This window comes from Balaenoptera physalus (assembly GCF_965194825.1).
Source record: "Balaenoptera physalus genome assembly, chromosome: 4".
Lineage (NCBI taxonomy): Eukaryota > Metazoa > Chordata > Mammalia > Artiodactyla > Balaenopteridae > Balaenoptera > Balaenoptera physalus.
In genome coordinates, this window is record NC_138891.1 from 133689374 (window position 1) to 133708896 (window position 19523).

The window sequence follows — 19523 nt, forward strand, 5'->3', positions numbered from 1 at the left end:
CATGGCAAACTAACATTCTTCATATCATTTAGTGAACATATATTGAGTACATACCATACAGGGGACCAACAAGGCACCTAAGATATGTCCTTGCTCCCACTTTTTAAAGAAATCTTAGAGCCGCAACATTTGTGGACTTTAACTCAAAACAAGCAACATAAAATGTGCGCACCCATGTACAGCCTCCTTCAATAGAGTCATCATATAGAGAAGCACTTCAACAAATCAAACTTTACTTTCCCACCAGCTTTACTCAAGGATGAAAACGGTAAATGTTTACTGTTAACGACTTGCTGTGGCACATTCCAGTGCCTAACTATATGCTCAAGGGGCCAAAAGCAAGTTTTTAAATAACACTAGAAAAATGGGGGAGGGGTTCAAAGCATCTTATTGTAACAAAAGAATTAAGTTCAGATGAACCTTTAAGAGGAAACAGACCTTTGCAGGACAATGGGAAGGTCCTATTCCTGATTTCCCCATAATGATGGCTTCCTCAGCTACCAATCTGACAGCTGCCAAAGGAAGCAAGGCCAACCACAATCTTGTACAGAAGAGAGCAAATGGGCAATGATTCTTTATAAAATATAAACCGATCTCTATCAGCACATCTCTAAGTTTTTTTATAACATGCATTTGAGGGTACATACAGGTTGATTTAACAGGGTTAACTTTTACAGTACCCATATATTTAAAACTCCTACAAAGCACATTTTTTATAAAGAGAAAAACATAGCCTAATTCATCTATTCCATATATGTGGATATTTACATTTGGGATTTACTTAAAATATTATTCACTCAAATTCTTTCCCTCTTTTGTAAATAAGCTCATTTCCTTTTAACCCTTTACGGACCAACAAAGTTTACAGATTCCCCCAACAGAATTCCCACGGCTCCAAATGTTGGCCTTCAGACCACAGAAGTGGTAGAATTAGGTATTTTTTTCTCATCTGTTGTTTTGCAGTGAACAAAAAAGTACTGCTTTTATAATAACAGTTATATTTAATTAAATATATCAGGTGACATAAGCCCTTGGTAGGCATAAGAGCTGAATTTCATTTTTATTTTTATTAGGAAAGCTGTCATGATGCACATACCAATGGAATACACAGTGAGTTACCCAAGTCTAAAGGACATTCAAAGCAATTATTCATTTTATTTGGAAGTATGACGTGAAATACCTGACAAGTCTTCTAGAGTTACAAACTTAAAAAAATTCATTTACTCATACATATGTTGAACATCTAAGCTTTACATTATTAACACATTTAACGTGCTGGGGATATAAAGATTAAAAAAAATAATAATCTTTTCCTTCAAACAGGACATAACCTAGTAGAAACAGACAAATGTCAACTGCTATAGGAGGTGGCACACACTATTATGGTGACAAAGGTGGAACTGACAAAGTCAGTGTGTGTGAATCTGAGCAGGAGTCCCGACGAATGTCTGAATTGGGTCCCAAAGGAAAGGGAGAACATTCAAGGCCAATGTAAGGAAGGACATTACTGGTTAAAGAGAACAGCGGCTTCTGGAAAGGCCTATTATTATTAGCAAAGTGAAGCAGTAAAGTGTGTTGTTCTGAGAATTGCAACAGAATGTCTTTTGATGAAAATCAAGGAGAGAAAAGCTGAGGTTTATTATTGAAGCAGCTAGAAAGAATCTGTATGAATACAGATTGCTACCAATTACAAAAGAAAAAAATGAGGTTTGTGAGGCTGAACAGTTAGGCCAGGGCAATCCAGGTCTTATATGCCATGAAAAGGAACCTGGACTTTGATCTAGAGTGGTGGGAAAACCATGGAGGAATTTTTAGCAGGGATGATCCTCATGTGCATTTCTGAAAGACCCCTCCAGCAAATAGTATACAGGAAAGCAAGGAGGCAGAGGACACTGAAGAGTAGTTAGGCTCTTATTCCAAGAATCTAGGGAAGAGAGGTGAGAGACAACTGAACGAGGTGCGAGAGACGAAGAACAGGTTTCAGCCCTTTAGTAGGCAGGACCGGCAGAATGTGAGAGATGGAGGAACATAGCTCTCTGCTTCGAATGAGTGGGTGGATGAAGGCATCAACTCAATGCAGGAATTTGGAAAGAGAAGCAATTTTTGGAGACAGACAACAAATTTCACATGTTAGTACTGAGAGTTGGAGGGGCCTAGGCTACACCTGGTGGAAATGTGCTGAAGTGATTGATTAAATGTACAGAGCTGAGAAGAGCCATGGATGAAACAAAAAAGGGAAGAGTTCAGACCTGGGGAAACTCACACTATAGATAGAAGACTCCACATTTCCTATACAGCAAGATTTTAAGGCAGACGAAAAAAGTGACAGCCCCAAATGTCTCTATTTAAATTCAAGGAGTGTAAGAAATACACTGCAGTTTAAATAACCAAGGCTATTTCCTATGATGAATCAAAAAAATCCACTTTCACAATTAAAAAGTAAAAATCAAGATTAAAGGGGAGGTGCCAGTGCTTTCTATAGCAAAGACGTTGGTAATTATGGGAAATAAAGAACAGGTATGTTAAAAGATTAAAGGGGTGGTGAAGGAAGGGAAGGCTGATATCATGACTGGAGACCAGTGTGGACCATGACATGTCAGGAGAATGTTAGTTGAACACTTTCATGGAGGATGTAAATTTAAGTTGGATCTTTCAAAAAAAAAAAAAAAAAGCAAGGATTTGCTATGTGAGAAACGAAAGGGAGAGCAGGAGGAAGGGCAGAGAGAACACCTGAAAAGGCAAATCAGTAGAAAAGGCGGTTCTTCTACCTCTTCTCCGCCCATCATCTTGTCTTCCATTCTACCACAGCCAACGCCTCTAGAAGTCCTGGACCTTTCATTACAAGTAACTTTATCACTTCTGAATTCTCATTTTCAAGTACCCCACTCTCTGACCCTCTTTCCCAGAACAACCTTCAATCCCATAGGATCACGTCCCCAGTGCCCTTCACGTCTTTACTTTCCTCCTTACCTGTCTCGGAGTCCATGGTTCTCCCTTACCACGTTGCCTGGAAAAACCTCAACACTGGTTTTAAATGCAACTCTTCTACCTAACCTGCACCTGAATATGGCTGGGCACCACCTCCAACATGCTGACTGGTCTCATTTTATTTATAACTACAACCACAAGTGCTCCCTTAATCCTGGCCAGCAATTCTAATTTCCCTACTCAATTCACATTCTTATGTTTCTAGATATCTATTTCACATGTTCCTGTTTCTCCTTAATCCTATCTATTCTTAGCTGGTTTTATATAGCTTCTGGGAGGTAAAATTCACATAGCCTACAATTCACCCACATAAAGGGTGTAATTCAATGTTTTTTTAATATATTTACAGTTGGGCAACCATCGAAATAAATTTTAGAACATTTTCATCACCTCAAAAGAAACCCTGTATCCATTAACCATCATTTCCTGTTCCCCCCCAACTCCACCCCAACCCCCAGGCAACCATACATTTTATTTTCTGTCTCTATGGACTTGCCTATTCTGGACATTTCATAAATGTGGAATCATACAATATGTGACCCTTTGTGACTGGCTTCTTTCACTTAGCGTATCTTTGCAAGGCCCATCCGTATTGTAGCATGTATAAGTACTTCATTTCTTTTCATTATCAAGTATTGTTAAATGGAAATACCACGTTTTATTTATCCTAGTTGGTATATTTTAAAAAAAGAGGCATTTAGAAAAGCTTTGTTAATCCACCTACCACCAAATCTACCGATTTACCTGCACCTGTATCCGTACTACTCTATGAACATCTGTGCCCCACGTTCAAACTGAATCCATACCCTCACCTACGTAAGAGTATCAACCTAGCAAATATCTCCTCTTTCTTGCAACAAAAATTTCCCCTCTACTGGGTTTTCCAATAATGAACATGCTAGAGTTTTTAGAAATAAACACGGAAGAACTGCCCTCACCTTATATCTCCCTTCAGCTCACCCCCGGTTTTACTGTTCCCCTATATAGCACATCTCCTCAGAGAGATGTCCAAAATCATTGTATCCATTTCTTGTATCTCTCATTCTCTCCTGACCCTATCTATATATACTTACATACGCTTTTGAACCCGTCACTCCAATAAAACCACATTTCTCAAGGTCATCCAGAAGCCTTCATTTTGATAAATCCCGTTAGCAAGTCTCAGCACTCTTCTTTGGCCCAAAAATGGCATCTGATAGTTGATCTCTCCCTCCTTCCTAGGAACTTTCTTTACTGGGCTTCCAGAATACCTTCCTCTACTTTTGTTTCCTAGCCCTCTAGCTGCACCTTCTCAGTATCCTTTGCTGGATGGAACAGTAGAGGACAGTGGTTAGAAAGCACAGGTGTTGGAGTAAGGGTACCTTGAATTCTAGGTGCTGCCACATGGAGCTGTGACCTTGGGCAGGTCACTTCATCTCTTTATGCCTCTGATTCCCCATCTACAAAATGGGGATAACTGTGTTGACTTCAAAGAACTGTAAGGCATAACTGATTGATATATATACAAACTCCTTGGAAGAGTTCCCATCATGTCTTAGTCCTCCATATCATATTTTCAACTGCTAAATGCTGACGTTTTCCTGGGCTCATCCCTCTCACTACATTCCCTCCCTAGGTAATCTCACAGACTCTGGTGGCTGTAAATATTATTTATATTTGCTGATTACACCAGAATTTACATCTTTAGACTTTATTTACCGGTTGTTTAGCTGTCACCTGCACCTGAATGTCAAAGTTAAAACATCCAACATTTAACTTGACATCCTCATCCTAAACCCACTCCTCTTTGAGATTTGCCCATCTGAGGAATGGCAATTACACTCAACTAAATTGCTCAGGGCAAAACCATAGTCGTTCTTGACTCCGTTCTCTCACATATATAATAAGGCCATTCTGAAGGCTGTATCTTCAAAATAAGTTCAGACTCCAAATGCTTGTTACCTCTGCTGTGCCATCCTAGTGCAAGCTGTTAGCACTCTAATCTCATCTACTCCAATGGCATCCCAACCAGTCTCCTCCTTCCACCCTTACCAACTCCTATAGTTTGCTTTCTACAGAACAGCCATCCTTAATCCTTTGAAAAGTGGAAACCAGATTTAAAGTCTTTAAATCTGTACTTGTTGTTGTACACTCTGACTGGCCCCTGACGACCAGCTCTGAACTCATCACCTGCGGCTCTTCCTTGTGATCACACTGCTCAACCTAACAGCCCACTGTAGTCCCTCCAACAAGCCAAGTTTGTTCTCAGTCCAAGCTCCCCTTCTGTTCTCCTCTCTAAACGAGATGTTTTCCCTGTGTCTATATGGCTCTTTCCTCTATTATTTCTCTGTATTACCTCCTTAGAAGCCTTCCTTGGCCATCCTATTTGAGTACATCTCACACAACATTCCTCCAATCCCGTTCTCTGCTTTACTCTCTTCATAGGAATAGCTTCGTGTGAAATTATTACTTACTATCTAAGTCCCCACTAGAATGTAAGCTCCAGGAAGACAGGCCTTGTCTTGTCATTCAGGGATCTCTAGTACCCAGAAGGGTGCCTGGCACACAGTAGGTACTGGAGTAAACACATGTTGAACGTATGAATGAATGAATGGTGGTGGCGTAAGGGATGACTAAACTCATCAACAAGATACCTCTCAGGGGGCAAAAGCATTGGCTACAAAGTCCAGGTCTCTCCCCCAGGGCGGTGAGTCTCTCTCCATTGTAAACCTATGAATATCTGAAATTTTGAGAAAAGCTGCAACGTTCTTTCACAACCTCCTTTTCCGCTCCTAGTCGCAGTTCCACCTTTTCTTGATTCCAAATGAATGAAGGTCACTGTGGCATTGTGCATGGACCTAACTCAAAATTTGTTCATACAAGGAAAAAGATATACCAGCCACTCTTATCTCATCTCTCCCACCAATGCCCTGAGAGCCCCAAGGCATATATATATATATGTATTTGTTTAATCATTAAAAGTGTTTTTTTTTAAAACTACAAACCTTCAGAAAATTTAAATAACAGTACAACCCATACATGTATTTCCTTCACCTAGATTCACCAGTTAACAACATTTAGGCCCTAATTATTTTGAAAAGACTCCCAGGTGTTTCTTATAGGAGGCACTGTTGGGATAAGGGGAGAATGGAAAAATGCGGAGCTAGTTTTCAAAGAATGAGAGAGAGCAATTTTAGATTGCATTATACATTACTATACCAAAAATAAATCGTTCTTAGAATGGTAGCAAGAGATTGCTAAAAGAAATTTGAGTTTTCAATAACATATAGCGCAGGCAGACTAAGATGTGTATCTATTTTTAGCATGGGGTACATTATGTTTTGATAAAATCTAATACATGAAAACCATAATTTCAAATGAAGAATCAGAGACCACTGTCTCTTTAAAATGACGCCTTGGATTTTCTGCAAAATAACGTACAATAAGGTTTGGTCAATTTCCCTACAGCTCATTTATAGTCGTTTTTTTTAGAATTTGTTTGCATATGAATTGCTATTTTATTGTAACTGGCAAAGTATAACAGCTGTGACTTAGAGTTAAGAGCTGTACTATTAGAGTCAAGAAGCTTGGGATATACTGGTAATCCATCACTGAATGAGATCGTCCATAGGAAATTTTATTTTCAATGTTAGCTGGAAAAAATCTTACCTGAAATTCTTCACAGCATTATCTTTGTCTACCAAAAGCAATCTAGAGCCCAGAGTTTCTGCCCCTCCCACCTTCCTCAGGCCCAAAGAGATGTCAGAGATTTAAACTTAAGAGACTCTTTAGGCTGGAGTTCTGCAGCCTAGGAAGTGCAGAGAGAGATGGAGACAATGTGATAAGCAGCTTTCAAGTTTTCGTGCAAGACCTTCTCCATGTTTTGTTTGAAGTGCTTCGCCTTCTGAGAAAATATGGTGTGTATTCATGCATAAATTGATATCCAAGGTAAATATCTGCTGTGGATCGATCACTATTAAAACATTCATTGAACAATGTTATATACAAAGTTGAAGGCACTGTGATGAGTATTTGGGAAACATAGTGGAATAATATAATGCAATATTTAGAGTACCAATTCAAATATTTTAAAGTTTTCAAAGAACACTTTTATAGGATAAACAAACATCTGGTAGAACCCTCTGGGTTATAATTTAATATAACCAATATTATAACAAAGTCTACAATAAGGAAGAATATTAAAATGCAAAAAGTGTTTAAAAAATTAGGTGTTATCATTAAAAAAAACTTTTGAGAATTTTCTTCAGGTTTCCTTTGAATGTTATTCACACTAGTAGTTTGGTGCTCTAATGTTCTAATTTATAGTGTTAAAAATTACTAATTATAAAAGTATCAAAATTCTAGGCAGAAAAATCTAAAAGCTAAGTGAAATCACAAGTCAAATATCAATTTTAAAGTACAGTTGACCCTTGAATAACACAGGTTTGAACTGTATGGACCCACTTATACACAGATTTTTTTTTCCAGTAAATATATACTACACGATCCGTAGTTGGTTGAATCTGCAGATGTGGGACCTCGGATATGGAGGGCCAACTATAAAGTTATGTATGGAGTTTTGACTGCATGGGAGTTGGCGGCCCTCATCACCGCGTTGTTCAAGAGTCAAATGGAATTACAGAACTTGACAGTAAAATTATTCATCTTCAAGGCAGTCTTAAGGATCATAGATAGCTACTGCATAAAAGCAAACACGCCTGTTTAATTCACAAACCAATTCTGTCTACATAATTCTTGAAGTGTCCAAATTTTGGAACATCAAATGCCTATCAAGGCCAGGCAAGGATGTGTGAAAATCAAGCACGAAGTATACATCATACTACTACTGCCTAGCAAGTCAGCCTGTAGGCTACCAATCTGTGACTTTTGCTTTAAATATTTGGTAACAAATATTATCAATAAGACGCAATCTTACACATACCCAGTTCTTACTTATAAATTTTACCATCATCTATAGCAGTGTGACAAAACTGGAGAGAATCTCTGTATAATGGTAATTAAGGAGTAAATGTATCTGGCAAGAGAAGAGACTTTAATTTTCCACAATAGGAATGAATCCGATTTAGCTTAATTTTTCCTTGAAAAGATATTATGGATATGCTGGTACCACAACAGAGATATGTAACACAAACAAACATTTTTTTGTGTATTTTTTTATTGTTTGGAACACCAAAGTAACCCAAATTTCACATTTACAATGAAATTTTAAATAAAAATATGCTGTACATTGTATTAGAGATACATGTTATACAAAAGTTTGGAAAAGTAAACACATACACTTATACAGTAAAGAGAATGTACTGAATTGCTATCACCTTTAATATTCCTTCTCTCCTAAATGGTCAACAACTGTAAACTGTTTCCTTTAGCTTTTATGAAATGACCACTGCTCTAGCTATTTTGAAGTGTGAGGTACTAAGAACAGATTCCTTTAAAATCAAGTGATAATGAGTTATTATTGTGCATCGAATAGTTTTATGTTTTCAGATTATCAGTTACTAAAATAATCAAAATCTCTAAAAGATGGAGGTAGTTCTCTACAAATCTGGTAGCAAGGGCTACTTCAGCCCAATTCCAGAAACAGGTAGTCAGCACTCCCAAACTAACATCCACACTTAAGTCTGATCATTCAGAAAATTCTTAACACCAAGCCATCCTTAAAGCACCCCACCACCTCCTTCATAACCAGGGCCTACAACAGAATTTTGGAAGATCTGTTTGTTGAAATGTTTTTTTGGCCCCTCTACTTTAAAAATATTATTGCCACATTTCAGAAATTAGGATCCAAGAACTCAGTTAAGTCTCAAGGATACATTTAGCTTCCACTGTAAGAAAACAATTTGAGTATCATTAATAGGAAGAATACAGATACCATATTGTGCTATTTAAATGAAATGCCACTATGACTAACACACATTTTCTCAGTAAGCCAACTGATGGAACTTTAATACATGTGAACTTATCTCTTGGTCTAATATATCATGAAATATCTGAGGCAACCATGCCAAGATACATACTTCCCTAAAAAGGCTGCTTCCTCTGCTGACAATTAGAACAGTTTAAAATAAATCACAAGTAAGTAATATAATTTTAGAATTTCCAGTACTGTTCTCTAGGTATGCTAAATATCATCTATGACATTCCTTACCTGTAATAAGCACCCACCATTCACTGAATGCCTACTCTGTGGCAGGCCCCATGTCAGTTGTTTATATATGTTAGCCCAAGTGAATGATCACAACACCCCGGTGTGACATTTCATTCCTTTTCTCACAGTTGAAGAAACAAGTTTAGTATCACCTTCTAGGCTTAAAGTTTTCTGTATAGTATAACATTGCTTTTTATTATCATAAGAGAAAACATTAGAGCACCAAGAGAAAACTTGAAAGCATCTTAGTTCTAGTATTCTGTTACTTGGTTAACATCAACAATATTCAACCTATTTACTGATCCTTTAGTGCTACAATATTGCATGTAATTACTATATTCCTTTATCAAAATGATGGAATTGTGATTAGCCTTTTGGTTAAATCCTCCTTTATTTGCATATACACTAAAAAGTCTCATTTCTATAAAAGGTCAAATTCATGGGATATTCTTTTCAAGATTTCTTATTGAAGGAAAATGGAAGGCTCTCTTTCTCAGGATTCAACTAAACTACTGCAGTTTAGTTAAAAGTGCCTATTTTAACAAAACAGTTTTCATTTTTATGTTATGTCATATTTTAACCTTTCCAGATCTGGAACAGCCTTCAATTTCTATATTTGCTTTAAAAGTTACAAAGATCATCATCAGAGGTGAAGTATAAACAATCCTACACTGAAAACCATCCATCCATCCGCTTACATATTAATGTTCCTCTCTCATGGAGCTTCCATTCTTGGGGGTGGGAGGAGATGGACATCCAAACAGGTATGTTAGATAATGATAAATGCTAAGAAATTTAATTATTTTTCTAGCAGTGACTAGCTTACTAAGTTTATTTTTCATGCTCACCAACTTTTGATTTGTGTTTTATTTTGTTTCACATGTTGGCTGAGAGTTTGAATTATACATTTCAGTAGTGATAAGAAATAAAGGACAGAGTTTCCAAGACCTAAATGTTAAATAAAAGGCAGGTAATTTATTCTTTTTTTTTTTTGGGCTGCGCCGTGTGGCTTGTGGGATCTGTTTCCCGACCAGGGACTGAACCCGGGCCACAGCAGTGAAAGCCCAGAATCCTAACCACTAGGCCACCAGGGAACTCCCTGGGTTATTTATTCTTAAAGGTTGTTCGTAAGTAGCGGTTATTAAAGTCTTGGAGATGAAATCTTTTCATTCATTCAGTGAATTTACTAAGACCAGAAAAAAACCACAAATGCATGAAATTCTGTAAACAGTCTCAGATGGCCTAATACCCATGGATACCAGAGTAGGAAACTTCATTTCAAAGAGAATTCACAATCAGGGGCATGCGTGTGGGGTAGAGGAAAGAGGTTGATCAGAAAATTCTACCCAACTTAGATTCTGTGATTCTTGTGTAACCATCTTATTACAAATATGGGGGGGCGGGGGAGAAGCATAACAAAACTGAGATCCAAAGATATTAAGATTTCCTGGCTACTAGTTCACTGTTCCCACTGTTCCTTCTACTATGACTTCCATTAGGGCATAGACCTCTTAAGCAACTTCCCTATTAAACATATCATTTTCCATCATTATGAGGACTACTGCTACATTACTTGTGACAAATTTTAACCCTAAATCCTCTTTTACCATTACCCAGTCTGTGTACTAAAAGAAATAAAAATCAAGTTTATTATCAGCCTAAACTCAGTCTTGGAGAGGGCAGAAGACAGCATGCCATTTAAAAACAAATTGATTTTTATTATAAATGTAGTACATGCAACAAAGTGAAAATTTCCAACAGTACTGAAAGCTGTAGGTGAAAAGTAAAAGTCCTACATCACAAACCAATGTCCCACAGTCCTACATCCCAGAAGTAACCAATATGCTCTTTCCTTAAAAAAACTAAGATTATGAAAGCGAACATTTGCACACACATACCTCTGAAAAATACAATGGGCTCACAGGACTAGAATATTCTAACACTAAGGATGAATTAACTACCCATTAGGAGAATCAAGTGTTAATTATATTTGGCAATACCACTTCAAATACAACAATTTATTAATTGTTATAGGATGGTCACTATAACAAGTATATGACATATTCACTTATAATTCAAGCAAGCAAGGGTAAGGCCTCTTAAAGATGTAAACAATCTAAACCACACTTCCATGGATCACAGAAGTAGAGTTGTGGGTAAAGAATACAACAGATGAACTCTTGCAGGAGAAAAGTGAGGGGTCAGTGGAAAAAGCATTGCCTCAGGCTGTGCAACTGTCACTCAGGTAACAAAGCCATTTTATTGCAATGTATCAAAGATAATTTCTTTGCTAGCCCACAGAGAATGCTACCAAAGTCCAGGGATTTTAAATGTATAAAAATTAATCCAGACAGGAAAAAACCCCACCTTGTTAAAGAAATGCTCTCTCTTATAAAGCTGCGATGTTTGGGGTTTTGTTAGTCATGGACTATGTACCAACTCCTTTTTATAGAGATTAGTTTAATCACTTTGCTATACCAAATTAAGATGTGCAAATCCAAACTTTTATTCAAGACAGACAAACAAACATGATTTCATTTTTGAGGCTGTCTCTTGAGCATATTCTTGGTAAAGACTAAAGTACACATATTTAAGAGAAAGATCTTCCTCAAAGAAAAATAGCCTCAGAGAACATTTTACCAAAATTAGCATTGTTTATATAAAAAGCCTAACTTGGGCAGGGGAAAGAAAACTAATGATAAAAAACTTAACTTACCAAGAAGTGAAACAGGCTGGGTTACGGGAGGGGTGGGCAGATTCGCGGGTGCAGCAGGTGGCCCAGCAGAACCATACATTTTCACACTGTCACCAGACTCGGCGTCTCCTCTAGCCCCAGACACCACTGTTGGAATGGGATTTCCAATAGGTAAGTCTTTTGCAGTGTCTTCATTTATACCAGCGATAGTAGCTAAGGGATATAATTACATCAACATGTGAAGCTGAATAAATAATTATCTCCCGGTCAACATTCTTTTGCCATACTATAGGTCCTATTACTGGTCCATTCTCCCTCCTACTCTCAATTCCAAGAGGACAAGTGAACACAAAGGAAAAACATGCTTACAGTTTGGGATGTTTATTGGTGGAGTGTGAGGAGGAGGAATGGATACTGGTGGAGTTATAGGAGGTGGGGGTCCAGGAGGAAGAAAACCTAGAATAAGAAAAATAATGTCAACTGAAGTTGTGTCACTTTATTTCAGGCTCTAAAAAAAGAATGTCTTCTCAAATAACTTAGTGTACCTGGTGGTAAATGCATTGGGTTGAATCCTGGGCGCAAAAATGGTGGAGGAGGTGGAGGAGGAGGAACACCAGGACCAAAGCCTGGAGGGGGAATTCCCAAAGGAGGCGTGAAGGTGGGTGGCTGGAGAGCACCAACCACAGGAGGTCCCGGCTGATGTGGTGGGACCTAGAGAGAAAGAACGGAAAATGAAGCCACATACCTAGCCACCCTCCCACCCACATAGTGTGTAGGGACAAAGAAAATACCTTGTTGAAAAAAGAAAAAAGAAATCTCTAAATTGTGCTTATTATGTGAATACACTTATTAGATAACAGGTGGTAATCTGCACCTACCCCTAAACAATAGAAACCACATAGTTTCCCCCTTTTCTATCTGGCCGCACCGCGCGGCATGCGGGATCTTAGTTCCCCGACCAGGGATCAAACCTGTGCCCCCTACAGTGGAAGCACAGAGTCTTAACCACTGGACCACCAAGGAATTCCCAAAAATCACATATTTACTCTCTACTTTATGACAGCAAATTCACACTGTAATTCACCAGCACCTATATTGGTGTTCTGCTAGAATATTAATATATTAAAAAATGTCTCATGGTTAGGTCAATAAGTTTGAGAAATACAACTTTAAAAAAAGCTACCTGGTAATCTGCACAGTGATTAAGATCACAGGTCCTTAGGGTCAAAGTGCCTGGCCCCCCTTTCAAGTCGTTTTGTGACCCTGAGCAAGCTACTTACATTACACTCCCTAGACCTCAGTTTACTCATCTGTAAAATGGAAAAGTGCCAACCTCACATAATTATGGGGATTAAAGAGTCAATACACATTAAGTGCTAGTGCCTGGCACTTTAATAAATACCCAACATATGTTAGCTATTGTTAAAAAAAAAAAAGAATAATCAATCTTAAGAGATTAGTCAGGTTTCTTTAAATGAGTGCTGACATTCGTTGAATCTTATTTAGAACCTGCACTGGAAGGGCATATCCAAAAGGTCAGCTAAAGAGTGCCAATTTGGGAACTCCATTTATAAAATATCACAGCTAAGTATGTATCAAAGCATGTAATTTTCTCCTAACACTAAGAAAAATAAAGAAGCTAGGCAACCCAGTTTTGTGATAGCTCAGATTTATCTGATTCAGTTTTAATGTGAGAAATTGAGGAAAGAAGGTATTGAAAGAAAAGAAAAATCTAGTGGATCATACATAAAAGTATGGGTCAAGTATTTATAATTTTTACCAAAACATTACTTACTTAGCTCTTAACATGTAACAGGAAAATCACATCTCAAGTCAAAAAGGTTATGAGGTAAGACACTGAATAATCTCGACAGATACAAGGCAATATGAAATTTACTCTGGTTTTTAAAAGCATTTATAAATAATAGGTCTGACATACCAACACACAAAAAATTAATATGTACATCTATGCACTCATGTCTTTGACTATGAATCTAGACATACATCTATAGTAAGATTTAGAAAGGTATCTTTCAGAGACTTAAAAGTTTAAACAATGCCCCAAATAGTCTTACCTGTGGAGGTGGTACTGTTATAGGTGCAGGAACAGGAATAGGAGGGACAGGCACAGGTAAAGGCTTAGGTATGGGTGATACTGGTTCTGTGTGTGAGGTTTCTGCCCCTCCATTTTGAGCAACTTCATTTTCATGCTTTTTGGGAATTCCCTTCCAATCTATGAGAGTTAAAGAAATTTAACAAAAGCTTACATTTCAGCTTATAACTTTAAACACAGAAATGATTTTTAAAACGCTGATATTAAAATCAGAAAGCAGGACTTCTCTGGTGGCACAGTGGTTAGGAATCCACCTGCCAATGCAGGGGACACGGGTTTGAGCCCTGGTCTGGGAAGATCCCACGTGCCACGGAGCAACTAAGCCCGTACGCCACAACTACTGAGCGTGTGCTCTAGAGCCCGTGAGCCACAACTACTGAAGCCCGAGTGCCTAGAGCCCGTGCTCTGCAACAAGAGAAGCCACTGCAATGAGAAGCCCGTGCACCACAACGAAGAGCAGCCCCTGCTCGCCAGAACTAGAGAAAAGCCCGCGCTCAGCAACGAAGACCCAACGCAGCCAAAAATAAATTAAAAAAACAAAAAACCCCAAAAAACCAGAGAGCATTCTTATTATTAAAGAAATGCCTATGCTAATCTCATAAACATTAATTATTTAAATTAACAATAGCAAACATGCAAAAAGAATGCTTACTTACGTGCCAGGCACAGTTCTAAGCTATATATATATTTATTTAATTCTCATAACCATCTATAAGTACCATCTATAAGTAGGTCCTACTATTATTATTCCCATTTCTCAAGAGATGAAAACAAAAGACAATTTGCCCAAAGTCACATGCCTAGTAGTGGCAGAGATGGGATTCAACCCAGGCATATTTGGCTCTAAAGTCTCTGTTCTTAACCACAAAAGTGTATTGTTTGGATTAAAGACCCTGGGAGGGAGAAGCAGGATTCTTTTTACCCTGGACCAAAGTCTCCCAGAATGCCTGGCACATAGTAGGTCCTCAATACCTGTCTGCCTGAACAGAAGCCTAGCCCGATCCTTAAGCGAAGGCACTGCGCACCAAGGAGGGAGGAGGTGGTGTATGGGGAAAGTCCAGCACTGTTTCGCTGCCTTCTGGCTTCTCAAATCATCCCTCCTGATTGAAGTTCTTTAATGCTTTAAGTATTTACTGTACTTTGCCATGCCACCCTGTGCTCCTCTCGTCCTGCTATCTATCAGTCTTCAGGTTATGCCCCCACAAGCGGCCATTTTTCCCAATACAATTCCACTATCAACCTGGCATTTTTAATATTCAGCCTACAAATAACTGCACCTCCTTGTCTTACACATTCACTTTTGATGGCTTCTCTGGACATTTAAACATTTTCAAAGAAATTACTATGAAGCAGTGGATTTTACTAACAATGTTCAGTTTGAGACTCATTTGATCTGTTAGGTTTTTACAGTGAAAAATTCTACCTAAGATCCACTTAATACTATAATTAATAATTAAGCCCACAATCAGTAATTATTTGTGTCTGCATCTCTCCCACTAAATGCCAAGTTGCGTAAGGGCAAGGACCACATTTGTCTTATTCACTGTTGTTTCCTCAGTTTATTATAATGGAGAGACTGGCACCCCCACATGGTGGGTATTTGAAAAATCTCAAAAATCAGATCCTAAGGCAAAGAATAAACATTTGTCACAGCACTACCAAGGAAACAGACGAATTCTTTAAAAAAAATTAAATACTGCTTTACCTGGATTAAGTGTATCACTGTCCAACATTCCTCCTTCACAAAAACTCTCCAGTTCTTCAGGCTTGACTTTGTCCCACGGAATATAAGTAACACCAAGTTCTACATCCCAATACTGCTTATAATCTGCCTTTATTCCTTTGTTTAAGGCCCAGGCAATCTATTTCACCATTTGTTAAAATATAAAAAGAAAGGAAGGGAGAAGAATGTCATAAACTGAGAGTTAACTGTTCTCCACGATTCTAATCGCTCAGACTTGGTCAGCAAGGGAGCAATCTGGCCTGGCTATCCCTGGATCTCACTCAAAACTTTATTCGGTGCTAGGAAACTGGTTACCCTACCATCTCACTTTGTTTCTCCTAGGATGGAAATCTGACTGGCAATCACTTCCTTACTCTTCCAACCATCCACCACCCACCAAACCCAGGCAGCATAAAACTTAAGAGAATAGGAAAAAGTTTATCAGGGACAGGCTGAAGTTCCCTGTACAACTCAGCATAAGAAAGTGGGGAGCACTTTTAAAAGTCTTGGGTACCTCGGAATTACTCAACATCAGACAAAATCCTTTTGCGGTGCAATCCAAGGGTAGAACATGGTATTACAACATTAAGGAAACACTGACTCTGGCCCCTCAGAGTAAGAATACCCATGTACCTATATCTTTTCCTCTATCTTCAGTGAGTATTTTTCATAGTTCTAAGATGAGATGGCAAACTTTAAAATTAAAATGTGAAAAATACAAAATTTTCTGTATGACAAAATATTTTACAAAATGACATTACATTTAAAGCGTCAAGTAAATACCTTGATGAACTTACCTACCTTTAAAAAAAAAGACAAAAATTCTACCATGCACCTAACATTTAAAATTTTAACTCTTAGGAGATAACCTCTTAAAAAAAAGATGCATTTGTAATGCCCCAGTGTCCAAAATTACAGTTTTTTAAAAAAAGTCACATAATATTATATATTAAGTTTTAAAAGAAATGAATTATAAACTATAAAACAGTACCTTTATGGATTTCTGGTTCACTTTATAGTTTCCTCGGCTCAGTTTCTGCAGGGCACGGTAAGCATCTTGCCTATGAACCATAACAATATAGGCACAACCTCTGGGAGGAATCATCTGCTCCAAAAGATTTTAATATTATAAAATATAGTAGCAACAAAATAAAAAAGCAACAAGATATAATACTAAGTAATCAGTTCCAACAAGCCCAACTCAAACCCCCTGCACCCTCCAGAGCCAGAGTTCTATAACTGGAGATTAAATGAATTTGTTAAATTGGTGGTTCCAGTTTGGTCTCAACTTCCAATTATCGACAAATCTACAGTTCCCCAAGCTTTGTTATATAAAGACTTTTTTAGAAAACCTTTTTAGAAAAAGGTTTTAGATTAAACTTGGTGATCCAAGAAATAGTAGTTAAATGCTAAACATGAACTCAGAACACCTGAACGCTAGCCACATCTTCTACAAACCTGGGCAAATTTTAACTTAGGTTTCAAGTCCTTAATTTCATAAAATAACATTTAATCACATCTATCTACTGTCATTAAGTAATTTAATAAATACTCACATTAATTGATTCAATTGGACCAAACTCTTCTAAGAGACTGGCAACATCCTGCTGAGTAGTCCTTTTGTCCAGCTGTCCCACCCAGAGTGTAGTACTACAAACTTAAAATAAAATTATAATCATAAAAATATACACATTCGAAAATGAATAGCACTGTACTTTACATGAAAAAAATCATTAAAGAAGATATGCATGAGTTACATTATGATACCACAAGTTTAAGTAGAAAACCCCATATACATTTAAAAAATTCTACAAAATTGTGGTAGTACTTCCAGAAATGGAACCAGGATAGTGAAAGGTACACCTATGAGTTGGTAAAAAAACTGGTCTTTTTGAAGACACATCTGAAGATTTCATCTATGTAAACTAGAGCCAGAGAAGCAGTATTTTGCCCAAGATCGCCCTTGGCAAGTGAACACAAGAGCTAAGACTTGATCCCAACTATCTTAATCACCAACCAATTCAGTGCTTTTGTTCACAGCATGTAGCTGTTCCTTTCCAACTGTCGAGTGTGTATGATTTTTGTTTCATGTTGTGTCCTCGGTAATAAGCCTTGCAGAGTCAGAAGTTTTATACATGCCCTAGTTATACTATAAATTAAGATTTCATTAGTAGCTTCAGAGTTATATCAAGAATATGTCTAGCACATCTTATTAAACATATTCTAAACACATCATGAAATTCAGGAGATAACGTAAGCTAATTCATTCTGTAAATCATAAATCTTTATAAAAGAGGGCACTAGTTATTCTAGGGGGAAAAAAACCCCCACCTTTCCACCATGTGTAGGAGAACTAGTTAATGACTCTATTTCATACATTCGATTCAAGACACACTTCCTCATCCTTAGTTTGGTTCACTCCTCACTGCTGCTTTACAACAGCTGGCTTAATGTACAAAAGCAAATCCAAGGGTATATGCCAAAGCACAAACGAGTAAGACCTGATAAAGTGGTATTTTGCTAACGGTTATAAAACATTTTAAACTCATGACATGAAAAAAAATGCAGGAAATTTGAATATAAATGTTCACTTACCACTAGCAGTTTCTGGTTTGATTTGAGGAAGGCCTTTTTGTCGGCGCTCTCTTTCTTTTTCCCGATCCCTTCTTTCTTGGGATCGAGATCTAGGAGAATGTCGGCGTCTATCTCTGGACCGAGATCGAGAACGTCGATGACGAGACCTTCGAGTTCTAGAACCAGATCGAGATCGTCTCCTTTTTGGTGACCTAATATTTTCAGAACAAGGGAGAATGGATTAACACAAGGGATAAAAAAGAAAACGTAAGCCATGTGTTAATCTGAAAAAGAAAAAATACAACTAGGTAATTTAATGTTTGGGTACGTAAGAATTTGACAGCAGGGAATTCATTTTAAAGATTTTTAAGATGCTCAAAGTTAGAAAGCACATATATATTATAAATGAGATAAATAAGGATGCTAACTTATAAAAGTACCTCTCATCTTTGATACCTCTGGTACTGTATTAAATGACATCTTTATAGTGAAGAAGCTAATGTCATCACCAAGATATACTGACTACTAGTCTCTATCTTCTCAGTAAAGTCTTTTCTGTAGGAATTAAAACATGTAATCTGATTACAGTATTACTTATTCTCTTTCCACTTTTTTGGGTTGATAAATTGGTAAAGGAACTCTGAATACATAAATCTTATGATTCCATGTATATCTGTAAGTAGGCATTAAAGCAACTCAAAGGGAAAAAATGTGGGTTAAGATGACTTAGTTTTTTAAAATTAATACTTCTCCTACCCCCAATCCACACATGCATACAAACATACCAAGTGTTATTAGTCCTGGGCATCTGAAAACAATCCAACTTGATTTTAAATTCTGTCTCCTAAGACATACAGATTTGGATTAACATTTTCTATAAACTACCTGGATGCTGATCTAGATCTTGACTTTCTGTTATCAGACATGTGCCGCTTAACCTCTTGAATACAAGGTTGTTCTACTTCCATTTCCTTTAAAAAGAAAAACAAAACATAAAACCCATCATTAAAAGAGAAAGTGGAAATTATAAATAGAAAAAAACGGGACAAAAGTCTAAAAAATGCTAAATTACAAATCTCTTGCCCTGAAAGTTCTCTTTTGGTTACTTGAGACCAAATTACTAGTTTAATAATGACTGGCCACGAGTGGGAAAAGTTTTTTTAATATGGTTTACAAGATTAGAAGAAATACTGATCTACTTCTGGAAATTATCTTGTAAAAGTTACATACTGTGTTTACCAACCATCACCTAAAGCAGTGAATTGGGCACTGTTTAAACATT

At 37.4% G+C, this 19523-nt stretch overlaps 1 protein-coding gene across 3 annotated transcripts in view; it reads right to left on the reverse strand.

Moving 5' to 3' along the window:
- SCAF4 (SR-related CTD associated factor 4) overlaps positions 1-19523 on the reverse strand; it is a 56081-nt gene that overhangs the window by 3238 nt on the left and 33320 nt on the right. For 2 of the 3 annotated variants that reach the window (XM_082459756.1, XM_082459755.1), the window contains exons 11-19: positions 19127-19212; positions 18263-18453; positions 17224-17324; positions 16659-16772; positions 15650-15806; positions 13907-14064; positions 12377-12542; positions 12201-12287; positions 11853-12044 (exon numbers count right to left, since the gene is read on the reverse strand). In XM_082459756.1, the coding sequence (XP_082315882.1) occupies positions 11853-12044; positions 12201-12287; positions 12377-12542; positions 13907-14064; positions 15650-15806; positions 16659-16772; positions 17224-17324; positions 18263-18453; positions 19127-19212 (1252 nt within the window). The remainder of the gene's footprint in view (positions 1-11852; positions 12045-12200; positions 12288-12376; positions 12543-13906; positions 14065-15649; positions 15807-16658; positions 16773-17223; positions 17325-18262; positions 18454-19126; positions 19213-19523) is intronic. The other variant, XM_082459757.1, reaches the window with a different exon arrangement.